This window comes from Oculina patagonica, chromosome 9 (assembly GCF_052425735.1).
Source record: "Oculina patagonica isolate OP01 chromosome 9, crgOcupat, whole genome shotgun sequence".
Lineage (NCBI taxonomy): Eukaryota > Metazoa > Cnidaria > Anthozoa > Scleractinia > Oculinidae > Oculina > Oculina patagonica.
The window spans coordinates 7,060,399-7,077,489 of NC_135766.1; the positions used below are offsets into that span (position 1 = coordinate 7,060,399).

The window sequence follows — 17,091 nt, forward strand, 5'->3', positions numbered from 1 at the left end:
ACGCCGTTCAGAACGCAGGCGTTGTCCGCCTGTATGACAACAAGACTATTACATGACGAGATTATCTTGTAATCTCATAGTGAACTGAACATTTATCATTGGAGCCTTGAACTTGAACTTTTAACTTTTTTTTGTTCTGCACTAACTTAGAACATCAACAAAACACAGCAAATCACTGAGAATATTGGATTATGGGCAGTGTGCAACGCCATAACACCACTTTATTGAAGCAACACTTTAACAATAAACTCCTACAAAATGAGAAAACTAACGAGAATACAAACTAGAGTAAGCCGTGCCAGGGTGGCCAGAAAAAACCTAACCTAAAAAACCCTATGGGAAAAAACCGATAGGAAATCTGGAGCGGGCCAGGCACGACTTAAGTCCCCCGCCAAGACAACTAACTAACAAATATATTGAAAACAAACGATAAGCGAAACTAAAGAGCAATAGATTTAGAAACTTTCAAGCGATCACTAACAGCGTGTTTAATATATCGGCTTTTAGTGGAAGCACATTTCCAGCCGGCATGCATGCCCAAAAGATCACCAGAAACACTGCTACACGCAGGATTCGACGCGGCACCAGACTTGATACTATGTGTGCCATAATTAGTAATGTCATCAACAAAAGGACTAACATATTTCCTAAACTCCTGCCTAAGAGTTGTGTACGAAACTCCTTTAGATGCATGAAAATACTCCTTAGACTTAGATTTAACAATACGTCTAACAAAGGGGGCAGATGACTCGCTAGACGAAGGAAGAAGCTTGAGTAACCTCTCGGTAATAGCTACTGGGCAAGTAGCCTTATAAGACCTGGCTAATAAGGACGTATGCCCTTCCTTATACTGATCATTTTTGCGTTTCGGAATGAAAACCGACATGTATTCGCTGGAAATAGAGACATCCATGACTGACAAATTACGAATCTCGTCCATACGAAAAAACCCGACGAATAACAGCGAGTGAACTACTACAAATATAATGACCAGCGATCCTTAGGACCGTGTCAACAGATAAAGGCTCTTTGGGCTGAACGGGGCGAGCAAGTTTCCTTCTAGCACCCTCTAAGGATGACTTAACAAGGGGGTGACTAGTAGGGCATTTTTCAATCCCAGCTAGATTATGACCCCATCTAATACTGTAAACTACCGACTCTATTGGAGATATCTCCGTATTATTCTTAACTGAATTATTTGCAAGCTCACTAATAAAGAGCGCAATATGTAGAGGCTTTGCGGGAATAACTTGAACGCCGATCTTAGAAGCTGCCCAGTCACGCCACTTCAGCCAGCCTGATCTGTATTTCTGCAAGGTGGAGGGAGCCTTGGACTCTAAGAAGGTGTGGAACAATCCTACGCAAAGATTAGTCGGACAAAGAATTTGCTTCAGGCCAAATCCCGGATTGTAGAACATCTAAAAATATATATATAAGTAAGCAAGAAAGAGGTAAAACAACGTAATATACAAAAAATAAAAATAGCAAGAAGCATAAAACACAGCCAATCATCCTTCGAAAACACAACTTGTACTAAAAACATCAATACGGAGGCCGAGCTTCGCACCCAAGTGATGCTGCCAAATCAGGCAAAACACAATCAAATAGCAAACATGGCACAAAAACAATCGGAGAACAAACTACGCGGCAAAATGATGCTGCCAAATCAGGCAAAACACAAACAAATAGCAAACATTGCACAAAAACAATCGGAGAACAAACTACGCGCCAAAATGACGCTGCCAAATCAGGCAAAAAAACACAAATCAAAACAACGTGATCAGCGTAGCGCTTAGAAATAAGCTACCTTGTGGAAAATAAATATGCAAGACAAAGCTCACCTAAAATCTACCCTCAAAGCTAACATTCTGAATTTGGGGCAACCGCTGAAGGCCGAGGGATGTGACCTGTAATTTTGTTTCTGGCCAGGACCTTCCAACAAGAGGTCTTCTATACGTGGAAGCTCAAACACTTCCCTAACGAAAGACTTTACTGGGAAGGGCTGTCGTGCAAAAAAAGGCCAGAAATAGGCTGAAGGCCATTGTGGAACGATCAAAGTACCGTAACCAGAGCAGGAAGAGAGCTCTAACAGAACGCACAATGGCGCTCACTGGAGGGCAGATCCAGTTGTTCTCGTCTCGCCAATCCTGAGCGAAAGCATCAACGCCGCTGCAGCCAGGAGAGGCAAATTTAGAGTTGAACCTTAGAAGCTGGGCGTTGTAGTAGGAAGCGAAGCGATCAATCATGTGCGGGCCCCATTTGGCGTCAATAACTTGGAATACAGAAGGATGGAATAACCGTTCAGGCAATCGATGTTGCAGTACCAAAATTTTAGCTCTTGCTGTAGACTGGGAGGAAAATGAATTACGCTGTCCCACGCAGACCTAGTTTCTATGGCGAAGTACATCTGCCTAGTAAGAAGACGAGCAATTGGGCCGACTGCTAATGCAACTGATATGATAGAACCCGCTATTCTAGCCAACTCGCGGAATGAAGAATACCCAGCCTGAATTGCAGAATCTAGCAAGCCTTTAAGCTTGGAGACTTTCTTTTCGGGAATTTGGAAAGACATTGAAATAGTACAGATGACGAAACCAAGCCATTGGCCAATTTGCATTGGGGACTAATGTGACTTTTCCTCATTACAAAGAAGACAGGAAGAAGAAAGCTCTTTGCGTTGAATTACGCTAGCTACTGATGCGGAACAATTGTCAGGTAGACTACCGAAACCATCGTCTAGATAAATGAAACTGTTGTGCCCCATAGAACGCCAACGCTTAACTAACGGGCGCATTAACTTGGTAAAACAAAAGCAGGCACTACTAAGGCCAAAAGGAAGAACTGTGAAAGTAAAATATCTGACAACGCCGGAAAAAGGCCAAGCAAACCCGAGATACTTTTGGTGGTCAAGACAAATGTCAACATGATGGTAGCCTGACTTGAGGTCCCAAGTGAAAAACCAGTGCCCTTCGTCTAGAACTTGAGAAAGCGAGCGGAGGTCTTCGTATTTGAATTTAGGTTTAACTAAAAAATTGTTGACGTGCCTAAGATCAATAACCAAGCGCAACTTCTTTCCTTCGGTTACTGTTAGAGGGTTCACGCAGAACGGAGGAACTTCGTGCTCAACAATACAACCATTACTAAGAAGCTCACTTATTGCTTCGGCCACAAATTCTGGATGGTGAACAGCCGATCTATTGTTCTTTAAACAACACTGTGCAGGGTACTCCGCAAATGGTAACCTGTAACCGCGCCTAATCATGTCAAGCACAAAATCTGGTGCGTCTAAAGTTTCAACCCAGAAGTTAAGTTAGGACTTCAAGCGACCCTTAACGCCATTGCTATCACCCTTAACACTGAATTCATCGCTATTACAAGACAATAAATGCATTAAATCACACTCAACTTGAGCTTCAGCATCATCTGTAATCAATGAACCGCCATCTAGTCAATCACGGCGAGCGTTGCTTTTTGAAGTGTCCGCGGTTTTCGTGCAGGAGGAACTTAAATGGCCATACTCCCCACACTGAAAACAAAAAAGGCAATAAAGAACGAACATTAAAATAATATCCGCAACATAAAAATAAAAAGTAGTGGTGTATCATGTGGCGTCCGCAGACCCGAAGGAAGAACACAAACTGACAACGGCGTATTTATATGAAACGCAATTAACAGCTATGACGTAACCTGAAACACCTCATTGTGAAAAACACAATGAGAATATGAAATACAGATCGTGCAGAAAGCAAATATCTGCTAAACTACGTACCGCAGATATTTTTATATTCTGTACTAACTTAGAACATCAACAAAACACAGCAAATCACTGAGAATATTGGATTATGGGCAGTGTGCAACGCCATAATCGACGAAGTAAAGAACAAAGATAGTAAAGCGAGAAAGTGCTGAATACTTATCTTAAAACAAGGGCCCAATCGACGAGCTGGCCTAGCCTCAAAACGAGAAGCCAAATCGCTTGACGAATTTCCTGGCGAAGAAGTAGCTCGGAATGCAGAAGTGGAACTATTTCCTTTCTCAAGAGGGCGGGCACGTCGACGCTTCTCCTTATTCACTTTCCTCTCGGCTCTCCTCTCAGCCCGGTAAATTCTCTTCTCGTCGTCGGAGTCCGAAGCGAGCTCATCAGACAAATATTCGTTGACGGTCGCCCATCCAAACTCACTATTGTCGGCTAATTTAATTGCTTTAATACGCTTCGAGACCAACTCAGTACCTGCTTCAACGGCGACTTTTACTTTTTCGTACGATTTGTGTTTAAGAGAATCAGAAGCTTCGTCCAGCTTATCAGGAGAGTTGACGGATGTTTAAGTACCAGCCGTAGCAGCTATCTTCATGAGAGCACTCCAAATCGTGTGACAGACAGTTCACAAAACCACCTGCGAGCAGACGCCTCATCCTTCCGCCCACCAGAACAGAAACCAAGGATCCTGCAGGCTACAGGAGCAAGCACCAATGACCCGGCACCGGTTAATCTACACTCACGAGAGCAGACGTACAAGACCAGCCATGTTGAACACGTTTCACTGATGATTTTTTCAGATTTGATCAGTAACGGAGATATAATAATAATAATAATAATAATAATAATAATAATAATAATAATAATAATAATAAAGATATTTTAGCAGGGAGCCCACGTCACAAAAAGGTGGTTTTCAGTGGGGCCCTGCATAAAATAAATAACAAATATGATAAAAATGGTTAAAAAGTGAATATTAAAAATAGAAGATGAAAAAGTTAAATTTTAAAAAATGAATATAAGAAATTAAAAAACTTATCAAATACTTCTAATATGTCTTTTAAAAGTTAAAATGTCAAATGCGCTTTTTGCTTTGTCGGGTAAAATGTTCCATTCGTGAGCAGCTTGATTAATAAAACGGTTCTGGCCCCAGGAGCGACATGACTTGGGCCTACAAATGTCATTTCGTCCACGAGTATTATAATTATGAATTTCTTTAAAGCTATAAAAGTTAAAATCCCAGTCAATCAACCCATTAAAGAACTGTCGGTGAATGTTATGCTAGACCCATGCTCCACATTTCAGAGGATGCTGCCGAAGAACTTAGATTGCAGGGACAAGAGTTAGACCTAACCATTGCAGGAACAGGAGGAACTGAAGTTAAGACACGTTCACGCAGGGTGGAACTTACTGTGGCAAACCTAGACAGCACATTTTCAAGTCCTTTACAAACTTGTGTCCTCAATGACATTGCTGGCGACACACCAGCTATTCGCTGGTCTGAATTGAAGCAAAAGTGGCCCCACCTATGCCATGTGCCATTTGAGACTGTATCAAAGCGACGTCAGATTGACATCATGATTGGCAGTGATCACCCCGTCGTTCATCACGTGTTAAAAGAAGCTTGCGGCGAAGAACCAAATGACCCAGTTGCACGGTTGACGAATTTGGGCTGGGTGTGCTTTGGTCCCACATTGGTGGAAGAGTTTCGACGTAACACTCATTCCCACTTCACACGTACATACCGCAGTAGTCAAGTCAACAAGTCCCCGCCACCTGAGGACATTCTGCGTGCATTTTGAGAGCTCGAATCCCTCGGAATTACAGACCAGGCTGAGCAACAAATGACAGCCGAAGAGAAAGCAGCAGTTGCTCAAGTAGCTGAGACATTGGAGTTCAAGAATGGACGCTACAATATTGGCATCCCTTGGAAAGAAGGTGAACCGAAGTTAGCGAACAATTATGAAGTAGCTCTTGTAAGACTCAGAAGCCAGGAGAAGTCTCTGAAAAGGAAAGGCCCAGACGTCATGAACAGTGGTTTCTACCCCACTTTCCAGTAGTCAAAGAAGGCAGAGTCACAACAAAAGTTCGTGTAGTTTTTGATGCCGCAGTGAAACATGAAGGGAAGAGCTTGAACGATGCCATATTGCCTGGGCCAAAGCTTCAAAGAGATTTGGTCGATGTTCTGACACGTTTTCGGCGGGCACCTGTAGCCCTGTCCGCTGACATTTCTGAGATGTTCCTTCAGGTTGAACTGCAAGACAAAGACCGTCCTTACCACCGGTTCCTGTGGCGTGACTTTGACACTTCAAGAGAGCCTGAAACATATGAATTCCAGCGCCTACTGTTTGGAAATACCGCTTCGCCATTTTGCTCACAGTATGTTCTTCAAACCCATGCAAAGACCCATGCTTTAGACTTTCCTGAAGCGGCAAACACTGTAGACAACTCCATGTATGTTGATGATGTGCTGGACTCCTGTGAGACAGTTGAAGGTGCTCAACACCTACGACGCCAGCTATCTGATCTTTTAGCCATGGCTGGCTTCAAATTAAGAAAGTGGTCCTCCAATGAACCAGTGGTCATCGAAGACATTCCCGAAGAAGACCGACTACCTACCTTGGCGATAAACAAAGATGACTTGCCCAAGACCAAGACCCTAGGAGTCATGTGGGAAGCCCAAAGGGATGTCTTTACCTTTCAAGTGGAACAGCCACTCGTTGACAGCAAGAAGCCCACCAAGCGAGACGTATTGAGTGCTATTGCAAGCCTGTTTGACCCGCTGCAGTTCTTGGCACCATTCACCATGAGAGCCAAGATACTGATGCAAGAAATATGGATGGCTGGTATCGATTGAGACGATGTGTTACCTGAGAACTTAAAGGCCAAGTGGGAGAAGTGGATCACAGAACTCCCACAACTGTCAAATGTTGCTGTCCCTCGTTGTCTGCGTCAAGCGAACCCAGAGATTATTGAACTACATCTATTTTCAGATGCTTCCAATGATGCCTTTGCGTCAGTTGCCTATTTGGTCTGTCGATACCTGAATAACGATCCATCATCACGCCTTATTGCGTCAAAGTGCCGTGTGTCCCCAGTAAAAGCGATGACAATTCCTCGGCTAGAGCTTATGGGTGCAGTCCTTTCAAGTCGTCTGGCACAGAACATCCAGAAAGTGATCAAGGTCGACAGAACTATCTTCTGGACTGACTCAGAGAATGTTTGGTACTGGGTCCGCAACCAAAGCCGCGAGTTCAAACCATTTGTTGCCAACCGAGTTGGTGAAATTCAAAGAACGACAAGTCCTGAACAGTGGCGACACGTACCGGGAACCATCAACCCAGCAGACCTTCCAACAAGAGGACTTTCTGCTACAGCCTTAGCCAAGAGTAAAGTTTGGTTAGAGTGATCAGCCTTCCTTAAAGATGATGAGTCAACCTGACCAGCAACACCACCCCCCAGAGACAACACTAGGAAGATTGAGGACTGTGAAAGGCGAACAGTGACCAGAACGCACATGATCATGAGCCATGCCAGTACGATCGTCGACCCAAACAAATTCTCAAGCCTTAAGCGTCTGGTTCGCGTAACAGGATGGGTTTAGCGGTTCCTGACCAATTAACGACTACCAATGAATTTACGCAGAAAGGACAGAATCCTCCTGCCAACTGAGATATCTGAAGCAGAGACCATGTGGATCAAGCAAGCCCAAACGCAAGCCTTTCCTGGTGGAGAAAGTGATGGATCGTTGACACGGATGAACCCTAAGAGTGACAGTGAAGGGTTACTCCGAATGGATGGACGCTTGCGCTTTGCTGACCACCTTCCTTATGACACAAGACATCCTATCCTTCTACCTAAGGAGCACGCTGTGACGAGACTTGTCATTGTAGACGCCCATGAAAGACTCGGCCATGGAACAGGAGTGGAACATGTTCTGACTGAGTTGCGATGTCGTTTCTGGATTGTGAAAGGAAGGCGTATGGTGCGAAATGTTATCGAGGTCTGTGCTGAATGTCGATGCCGGTTCTCCACAAAGATAGGCAACCAGATGATGGCCCCCCTACCCAAGTCAAGACTACAATCTTCGCTGAGGGCATTTGAAAAAGTTGGCGTTGATTATGGTGGTCCGTTCTTAACGAAACAAGGCCGTGGAAAGACAAGAGCCAAGCGTTACCTGTGCCTTTTTACTTGTCTCACTACCCGAGCAGTGCATTTCGAAATGTCTTACTCCTTAGACACTGACTCGTTTAGCAACGCATTTGGCCGGATGACATCAAGGAGGGGGACACCAACCTATGTGATCTCTGACAACGGAACCAACTTAGTGGGAGCAGAGCGCGAACTGCGGGAGTTGGTGGAGTCCCTTGACCCAGACAGGATTACGCAAGAAACTGCCACGTATCACCCCATTGACTGGAAGTTTAACCCACCGTCTTCCCCTCATTTTGGTGGAGTATTTGAGGCAATGATCAAGAGTGCGAAGAAAGCAATCAAAGCCATCCTTGGAGACGCAGATGTTACTGATGAAGAGCTTCACTCAGCTATTTGCGGCGTGGAACGATTGCTGAATTCCCGACCATTAACCTATGTGAGCCCATGCCTTTCGCCACTCACCCCAAGCCACTTCCTAGTTGGACAGTTGGGAGGATCGTTTGCCCCAGAAGCACTTGACCATGAACAAGCCTACAACCCCAAGAAACGGTGGCACCACGTGCAGCAACTTCTAGAACAGTTCTGGAAGCGGTGGAGAAAGGAGTTTCTGCCCAGCCTTTACGTCAGAAAGAAATGGTTTCACCCCAGGCACAACTTGAAAGAAGGCGACGTCGTGCTGATTGTGGAGCCAAATGCCCGCAGAGGAGAGTGGCCTCTTGGCCGTGTGATTGAGGCATACCCTGGTGCTGATGGACTAGTACGAGTCGTCAAAGTCAAGGCAAAGGACAAGGAGTACTTGCGTCCTGTCCATCGCTTGTGTCCCCTGGAGTATGTGACAGACAGTGCAAAGGAGTGAGAGCCATTATTAAAGAGATTGACTGTGGTGCTGAAACTGCACACAATTTCGATAGTGACATTTGTTAATGTTTTGTTACCGAAACTGTCATAGGAACATTGATTAGACAGAATGATATGATTTTTTTAACTTTGTCGAGAAACAGTCAGTGACAGTTGGTCCCCCATGGACTCTAGATTTTTGATGCTTGTCATAAACTTGCGAATGCAATTGCATTCGGGAGGGGGATGTTAAGAATCGAATAATTATATAAATTGTAATAATTTGAAGAAATTAATATTTAACCCGTTGCCTCGGAGATTACCGCTTAAGTATCGCGGGCGCATTTTCACACGTGAGAAATCGAAAGACATGTTTGATTGTGAAAGTTTTGTAAGACCTCGTGGTTCGTTTTGACGACATTAAATGGTAAAAATCTACGTTTTGTGTGTTTGGAACCTTCGAACCTTTGACCGTTCTACCGTTTGAGAACAGCAGAGATCAATGTGTAAGTTTATTTTGAAATCCAGCTTCTAAGGATTTTTGTATTTTGTAGATACTTATATTTCTCCAAATTCGTCGATTGCAGAACTGTAACAGGGCCTTCAGTTAACGATACACGTGGAATTTTGCACCCAGGTGGGGGCATTATGTACCCGCTACATCAAAAATTGTTGATGTAATAACACCCATATTGAATCAAACCAAATAAGAAACTATCGATGAAATTAAAAGTCACAAAATTTTCCGTCATCGATTTCCAATATCAATCGATTAATTGTCATAGATTGGTCAGGCCGGGACTCCGGGGTGGATGCAGCAGTGGAAATGTTAGCCTGCGTGGCCGGCACCTCGCACATCGCGCTCGAACTCCCCTCCTTCTTCCCCTTTGAACGCCGGACACGCAGGCTATGGAAATGTGGAAAAAGGCCCGTTACGAAATTGCACAGGAAACTGGGGCGAGTTTCAATATCAAGTAATCGATAATCTGACACCACCAAATAAAAGATCAGAGTTTGATGCTGTCAGGATGGACAGAGACGATGTTATGGTAAGACACAATTTACATTTCTTTGGTGATATGAATTAACATGTACTTGAATTAAATAAAACGACTTTACGTCAAAATAAACAAAAAACACAACGGCAGGGAAAAATGTCAACAGTAACAACAGACTAGAGCAGTTTTCAATGTCCACAAGAAGTTCATGCTTGTAAGTAACCTGAGATCATGCCCTTCCTAGGTTAGCTTGTAAGTGACTTATTGCTCTGCGTCAATTGAACACAACATCCATTAACATTGGAAACTGACAAAATATAATTTTCGGAGTGCTTTAAATGCTTTACAAACAAATTGTTCAGATGTAACCCTTTTATCAGTGTCAAAATGATGTCTATAAAAGAAAAACTTTGGTTGGGTAATATCACCACTTTCACATATTCAGTGTTTTTAATGACATTTTACTAGCTTGAGGAAATAGTGGCTTGACGTTTTGTCTTAAACTGTTTGATGTAATATATATACACCTAATTGCAATAACGTTGTCATAGAAAAAAGTAAAAAAGAAAAAAGGTAAATAGGAATTAATTAGCTTAGTTTCATAACTGGTAGCATTTAAAGAAATTTCACGAGTTTTATCTGCACTTTTTAAGTCCACATTTTTATGCTGTAACAAGATTATTTGATTTACTCGTATTTTGAAGCATTTTGAGGCCATTTGTACAAATAAATTCCATGCACGCGCTTAATTAATTCCTATTTGACTTTTTCCTTTTTACTTTTTTCTATGACAACCTTATTGCAATTAGGTGTATATATAAATTAAATATTACACATCAAAACAACTGTTTTACAAAAGTGTAGTTTATTCGAAACACTAGACTCTAGGTTAAAAAAAAACTTCTGCTTAAAACAGTGAAACACTGATCAAGGCAGCACAAATTTACATTAACATCAGCTTCTGTATGCTTTGGGCGTCACTATTAACGAGTCTGCATCTGTAAAACAATGAAACAGAAAATATGACAATTAAGGATTAAATACCTTTATTCAGCCTTATAGTACAAACAAGCCAAATCATCATTTCTAGGTAGCTCTTTCCACGAGATAGTTTGAACCAAAAACATTACTGTTTGAGGGGCCAGAATAAAACATGGACTCCTGTTTCTGTCGCCCCTCTTTCTGGACCCCACCTGAGCCTTATGTGGCCCCTTTTTGTACCCCTATTAGATACTCTTCTGGACCCCTCTTTGTCTTCAAGAAATATTGGATGTCAAAATCTACTTAGTCAGTGACAAAATGCTGGGGAAATATGAAGAATGAATTATGTTTATGCAGCATTGTGCAATTTTGCGGGACGAATCTCAAAAGTAAAATCAACGCAAGCAACAAGCACAGTTCCGTCATTACAATTGTGCACGCACTTTACATGAATTTGTTGACTGTGAAAAGAACTTGATTGCTGATGTAACCCTTACCCTTTCATATGCCATTTTTGACAGAAAGGGTACCCCTTTTCATTTACCTTCAATAGAAAATGGTACCTTTTCTGTACCTACAAAAGGGTTAATACCTCTGTTTTTTTAAATTTTCACTTGAAGGAATTGTCAGTTCCACGGACCTGTTCAAAAGGCCTTAAAAAGGTACCCCTTTTAGGTAGGATCTCCTGGTAAAGTTCACTTTAGGGAGGACTCCCCCTTTTGGTCAATTCAACAAAACATTTACAAGTATAGCTATTGTTCTCAACCTCTAAAACAATAGCTACACTTGTAAATGACACTTGTAAATGTTTTATTGAATTGACCCCTGGTCTTACTGTAGTATTTCCAAGTAGATTTGGTGGGTTATTAACCTGGCCTCACATAAGCAGTAGTCAAATTACATTTTCAAAATGTTAAGCAGTGAAAAGACAAAATACCAAAATATTTGTCAACTGGCTTTATTTACCAATTATTTGTTCAAGGCGTAAGCAGGCAGTTTCAGCTATGGTGCACAGAGCAAGTTTGGAGAGCACAAAAGATAAGTGAGAGTTGCTCTGGGTGATTACTGAGAGCAACCCTTGCTTTTTGAGTGCTCTTAAAACTTCCCAAATGAACCATAACTCAATATTGTACTGCTAACAGCATAAAGCATACTATATTTCTTCACTCCTTTTGTTACGTTTACATAGACTTGGTGTCTAGATTAACTAGATCAGTATATCCTTAATTACGTAATGCACTTAGCCAGTGTCTATCTTAGCTACTTACCTTACAAAAGTTTTTTTTATAGTTTTGCATTCTAGATTGAACCACACCAAATTTCAAATCAATAATACATCACATCATCTTGTAGGTCTCTATTTGATTCATCGCTATATTCCGAATAAACTCTGATTATCATTGATTTCAACAGTCTATCATTGCTTGGTTTCTTTGTTATTTCAATGTGCACTGGTTTCACGTTCCTGAGTTGCTACACTCCTTTGTGCAGTCGTAGTCTATATGTGGCTTCATCAATCCAGGAGAGTAACACAGGTTTTGCTAAACAACTATCCATGCTAAAATGTCAAGAGGGGTGTTAGGTAGGGTTGCTTGATGCCTGCATTAAATTGCTGTTCAACTTATTTACTAATCCGGTGAAAAACCGCACGCTCACCAGGCAGGACTAAACATCAACCTCAGTAAACAGAACTCATGTCCTTCAACATCTCTAACCCTCAACCAATCAAGCTGAATGGAAGAGACTTTCTTATAACCGAACTGTTTAAGTACCTGGGCAGCATTGCCAGGCAAAATGGTGGGGCAGGAATGTAGATATCTAGAGCCGGCCAAAGCCAGGAACACCACCAGGATACTGAACAATGTGTGGCACTCATCAAAGTACAGTACACACTCCATTAGCTAAAGATGTACCAGAGCTGTGTCCTGTCTACCCGTGATAGAACACCAAACGTCTGTTCAAAACATACAAGCTTCTTCTGGCCTTAGACCATTTGCAATAAGGATCTGCTTGTGAGCAGGAGAACATGGGTACCATCATCATGTGATTGCACTGTCCACAGAATGGAAAATGAAACCATCACCGAGACAAAAACTTCACTGGACATCTGAAGGCAAGCACAAATGTGACAGGACCGAAAATACATGGCAACGTTCAACAGAGGGGCTTTTTAAAAACCACAAATCAGGAACATGATCTTAAGCTGGCCAAAGACAGAGAGCAGCAGAATATTATAATTGATACTGCCCTAGTTTTTGTTGTTGCCTGAGCAGTCTTCAACCAGCCTACCCTAGTTTAACACTTCAAACCTTTTAGTTGTCTCATTGATATTAAGTTTGAACACAGCGGGCCACCGTTCTGGTAGCCTTGGCCAATCACCGCAAAGAATTTGCTTCACCTTGACTGCTCGTAGAGAGGGTCCTATAATTATAAAAATAGGGCCCCAATGGGTCCATGTGTTTTGCTGCTAGAGCAAAGTCTTAGGGAACATGTTGATGAAAGACAAGTGAGTCGAGATTGAAATCCAACGTCTTTTATTGTCTGTCACTTGTGTGCAGGTTAATAATTGCACTATATTGTAGTCACTTTGTGTTAATTCAATCCTGATAATTTTACTGATCAATGTTATGTTGAAATCAAAGACAGCAAACATAATTTAATTACTAGTAAGTTAACGTAATGTCTGACATGATTGTCTCTTTGATAAAAAACAGTAACTCTTAACATTATAAAAAAATCTCAATGAACTCAATGTGATTCTTTTAGTGGCGTTATCTCACTGGTTACCGTTAGTTGTATTTGGAATCATTGTCACAATGGTAGCGTTTTAACAACAACGAAAAAGACAGAATCTATTGACCTTATAAGAACTCAATGTGATATATTTATTAGTGACAAGACAGTGGTTCTTTAACCACTTTCACCCAAATTAAACACTGGAACAACTAACTCTTAACAAACTTGTTGTGTCACCCTGAGTTAAATATGCAAAATTCAGAAATTATAAATAATCGCACGCGCACCGGCGTACAACAACAGAAAGACGGCGTTGAACGTAACGCAAAGTTCATTTTGAAAGCGAAAGTTTACAAATAATTATTATCATTCGTCAGTCATCCCTTCACGCATGAACACTCGTCGAATTTCAGTGTCTTCACAACAAGATCGGAAGATCGATAAGGACCAATTTTTGATTCTGCGAAAGTTCGTTTTCTTAAAGTTTTAGAAATTTGTGAAGTTGGAGGATTCACTGAGGACTGCGTAGCCGAAGATGCAGTGGCTCGCTGGACATCAAATTCTATTTTTCACGGCGTTTAATTAATCTTCACAAAATAAACATGTGGCGCGAGCGCGTCTGGCAGTCAAAAATTCATTTTTCAAAAAACTTTCCCTTTCCAGCTATTTTAGCGGGGCTTATACTATAGTACCTACCTGTCAGTCGTAGAAAAGCTGAAATTTAAGGATGAACTGTTTATTAAATGAAGACCGTATTATTTTTTAATAACTAGTAAACAAACTGGTCGCCACGCATTTAAACACGAACTGACGAATGTTGCATCTGATGCAGTGAATCTGGTGAATGAGAACTTCCTTTAATATTTCTTTGTTTTCGACGGTGTGCACCACTGAATAAGTTTCTTTCCCATTGTGATGTTACTAGTATTAATTCGTTTCTAGCTGTCTTTTATATAGCTCGAATACAGCTACAATTAGCGGTGCAGCCTACCAGCATGGTATATTCCTTTCCAGCTGTCTTTGCGTGACAAGTTACACGTTCATACATTTTATTTTAAAATATGAAGTTCAGAGTTAATACAGTACTAGTATGCTGTAGACAGTGTAGACAAGGTGAGGGCAAGTTTATTTTCAAAGCGAAAGTTTACAAACTGTGCACTAACCGGTCCTTTGGAGAAAATATTTATGACCTTCGGCGAGGTTCCAAGTCTTCGCTCTTTTCGTAAATGATGAAAACTGCAGAATAATTTTCTCATAAAACTGGAGTGGTCGCGCCACAGTTTGTTTTCTTTCCCAATGCGATATACTTTTAAATCGGTTTTCTGTTTTCCAACGTGTCCAACGTGGTTTGCGTTCGAATACTTTGGCCCGTAACTTCGAATGCGATCAGCGCTACGGTTCATTGGTTTCGATTTTGTTTGTTCATGGATTTGATTGACATCGGTAGTTCAGATTTCTCCTCTGTTACGGCACTTACACCTTACGGCACTTACACCTTACACCTTACGGCACAAACTTCAGCTCTCAATGTGTTTTGCTTGCAGCCATTGCGGCTGCAGCAAAACACAAAAACTATATAATTATAATAAAAACCTTCCCAAAATCCTTTGCAGCTGAAAAAATCGTTAATGCCAAATAACTTGATCAGTTTGAAGCCAACAGGACTACTACGTCATGACTCTCAAAAATAACCACTTCTCATATAAGACGTAGGGCGCTGACGTCATTAGTCACGTGATATTGCCCTGAAGTTCGGTTTTTGCTCACTGTGACGAAGATATTTTGTTACTGAAAAAGCAGTCATTGCAGTTTAAAGCACATTGGTGTGAGGCATTTCAGACTGCCCGGGTACCGGACAAAATATAAATATTAAGGGAGCTATGTACAATTTTTAAAAAGTGGGAGTCTGGGTACAAGTGCGTATCTGGCATTGCAATAAATGTGAGGAAGCAAAAAATTACATGTTGGTAGATATTTATGTTATACATTTTTATCACTTTTATTGTTATGACGTCATCGGTCAAGTGTAAGAACGGACCGCATTTTTAAATCGCTTGAAAACTTTACTTGTATCTCTCTCTTACAATTTTTTTAAGCCAAGTTGTAGCTTTTTAAATAGTGTTTTTAAAAATGGCCATTATTAATTTTTCCTAAAAAAGTACGGCAGTAAAAAATACAACTGAAAAGTTTGTTGGCTTCCTTCTAACCGACCATTTGCTGTAGGAATAAAAGAAAATTTTGCCAAAGGCAGGAGTGTATGCTCTTTATGATGGCGTTGTCAGTTTTTTTCTCATTTCAATTGCTTTTGGCGAGGATGGATTTAATTTCTTTCAGACGAAAGGAGTGGGCCTGGGGAGAAGTTAAATAGCTGCCCCTCCCCCTCCCCCCTGCTGGGGGTCACCCCAGCGGATTCCCCGTGGTCCTTGTTGTGGGCTCATAACAGGAGCATTTTCAATTGCAACAAGAAAATGGAATCTAATGGAGTGATTTTGAGTTAGAAGACAGTTTTGTCGACCAAGTGGCCATTTTTTTCAGGCTGCAAAGAAAATTACGTCAGGAAAATTTGATGTGATACCTTTGAAATTGGAAGAAACATTTCAGCTCAGTGTGATCTCTTTTTTTAAGTTAGGCTAGAGACTACTTGCAGTCAACCTGGTAGCTAATCTAGACTTCAATTAAAAAGTGCTACTCACGTTTTGGAATGCCTCTTTGGGCATGTTTAAAAACTGAGACCATTTCTTAACTTAAAATTTGTTCTTCCCATGATGTTTTCTTGTACTGGTAAACATAGATCAACGTTTCCTTTGCATTTTGTGGTCTACAGGTAATTTATGGGACTAATAGAATGCCTATTGTTTTGACAGGACATTCTGGATTACTGTTCAGTGAGTTAAACTATGGATTGTAACAAGTTCAGGTAGTTGTTGATCTCTTAGTCTTTCACATAGTTATGTGACAGTCAATTCTAGCAATTCCCTTCCTTCTCTCTACACACATTACCTGAGGCATTTAAGATCTGCTTTTTGACCAGACATTTGTCTACTTTATAAAAAATCTGTTTGACATTTTTTAAGGCCTGTATTTTCAGTTGTTGGATTACCTTCATTAGCATTTTAAAGTAGCAATGTAAAAAATCGTGAGGCCTTAAACTTAAGCAAGCCAGAAAACCCTTATCCCAATTTAAAGCTAACTGCAAGCAACATGATGTACCCTTTGGCAACCAAAATGCTTTTAAGGCTAGCCAGAGTACCATGTATGCTAACCGGAATCTTATGTAGGCTAACTGGAATGGTTTGCATGGCTCGCATGTTTCATGACACATAAGTGCCATACAAGCCAGAAATACCTAACTCCAATAAATAGCATAACCGTCCCCCTTTGGCTCAGCTAGCTACACTCAGGCTAACTGGAGTACTGCTTAGGCTAACCAGGGAGCTTTTTAGGCTAACCAATGTACTTTTTTTATAGTGGAATGGCTCTCAAGACTTGTTGGCTCACACTTTGTCAAGACCAAACTCATATTGAAATTAGCCAAGTAGTAGCTGTAAATTTAATTTAAATAAACTCCAGCTTAGTTTTTGTTGGCAACTTGCTCCACAAGAATACCAAGCATAAATTTCTGTGACG

General features: G+C 41.3%; 1 protein-coding gene and 1 pseudogene across 1 annotated transcript in view; both read right to left on the reverse strand.

The window, feature by feature from the left end:
• Positions 1–201: 201 nt before the first annotated feature.
• Positions 202–1,418, reverse strand: LOC144666776 (uncharacterized; annotated as a pseudogene).
• A 9,177-nt stretch (positions 1,419–10,595) lies between these two features.
• Positions 10,596–17,091, reverse strand: part of LOC144666783 (uncharacterized) — a 39,367-nt gene continuing 32,871 nt past the window's right edge. The window contains exon 6 of the mRNA XM_078528173.1: positions 10,596–10,745. Coding sequence (XP_078384299.1) covers positions 10,702–10,745 — 44 coding nt within the window. The 3' untranslated portion in view covers positions 10,596–10,701. The remainder of the gene's footprint in view (positions 10,746–17,091) is intronic.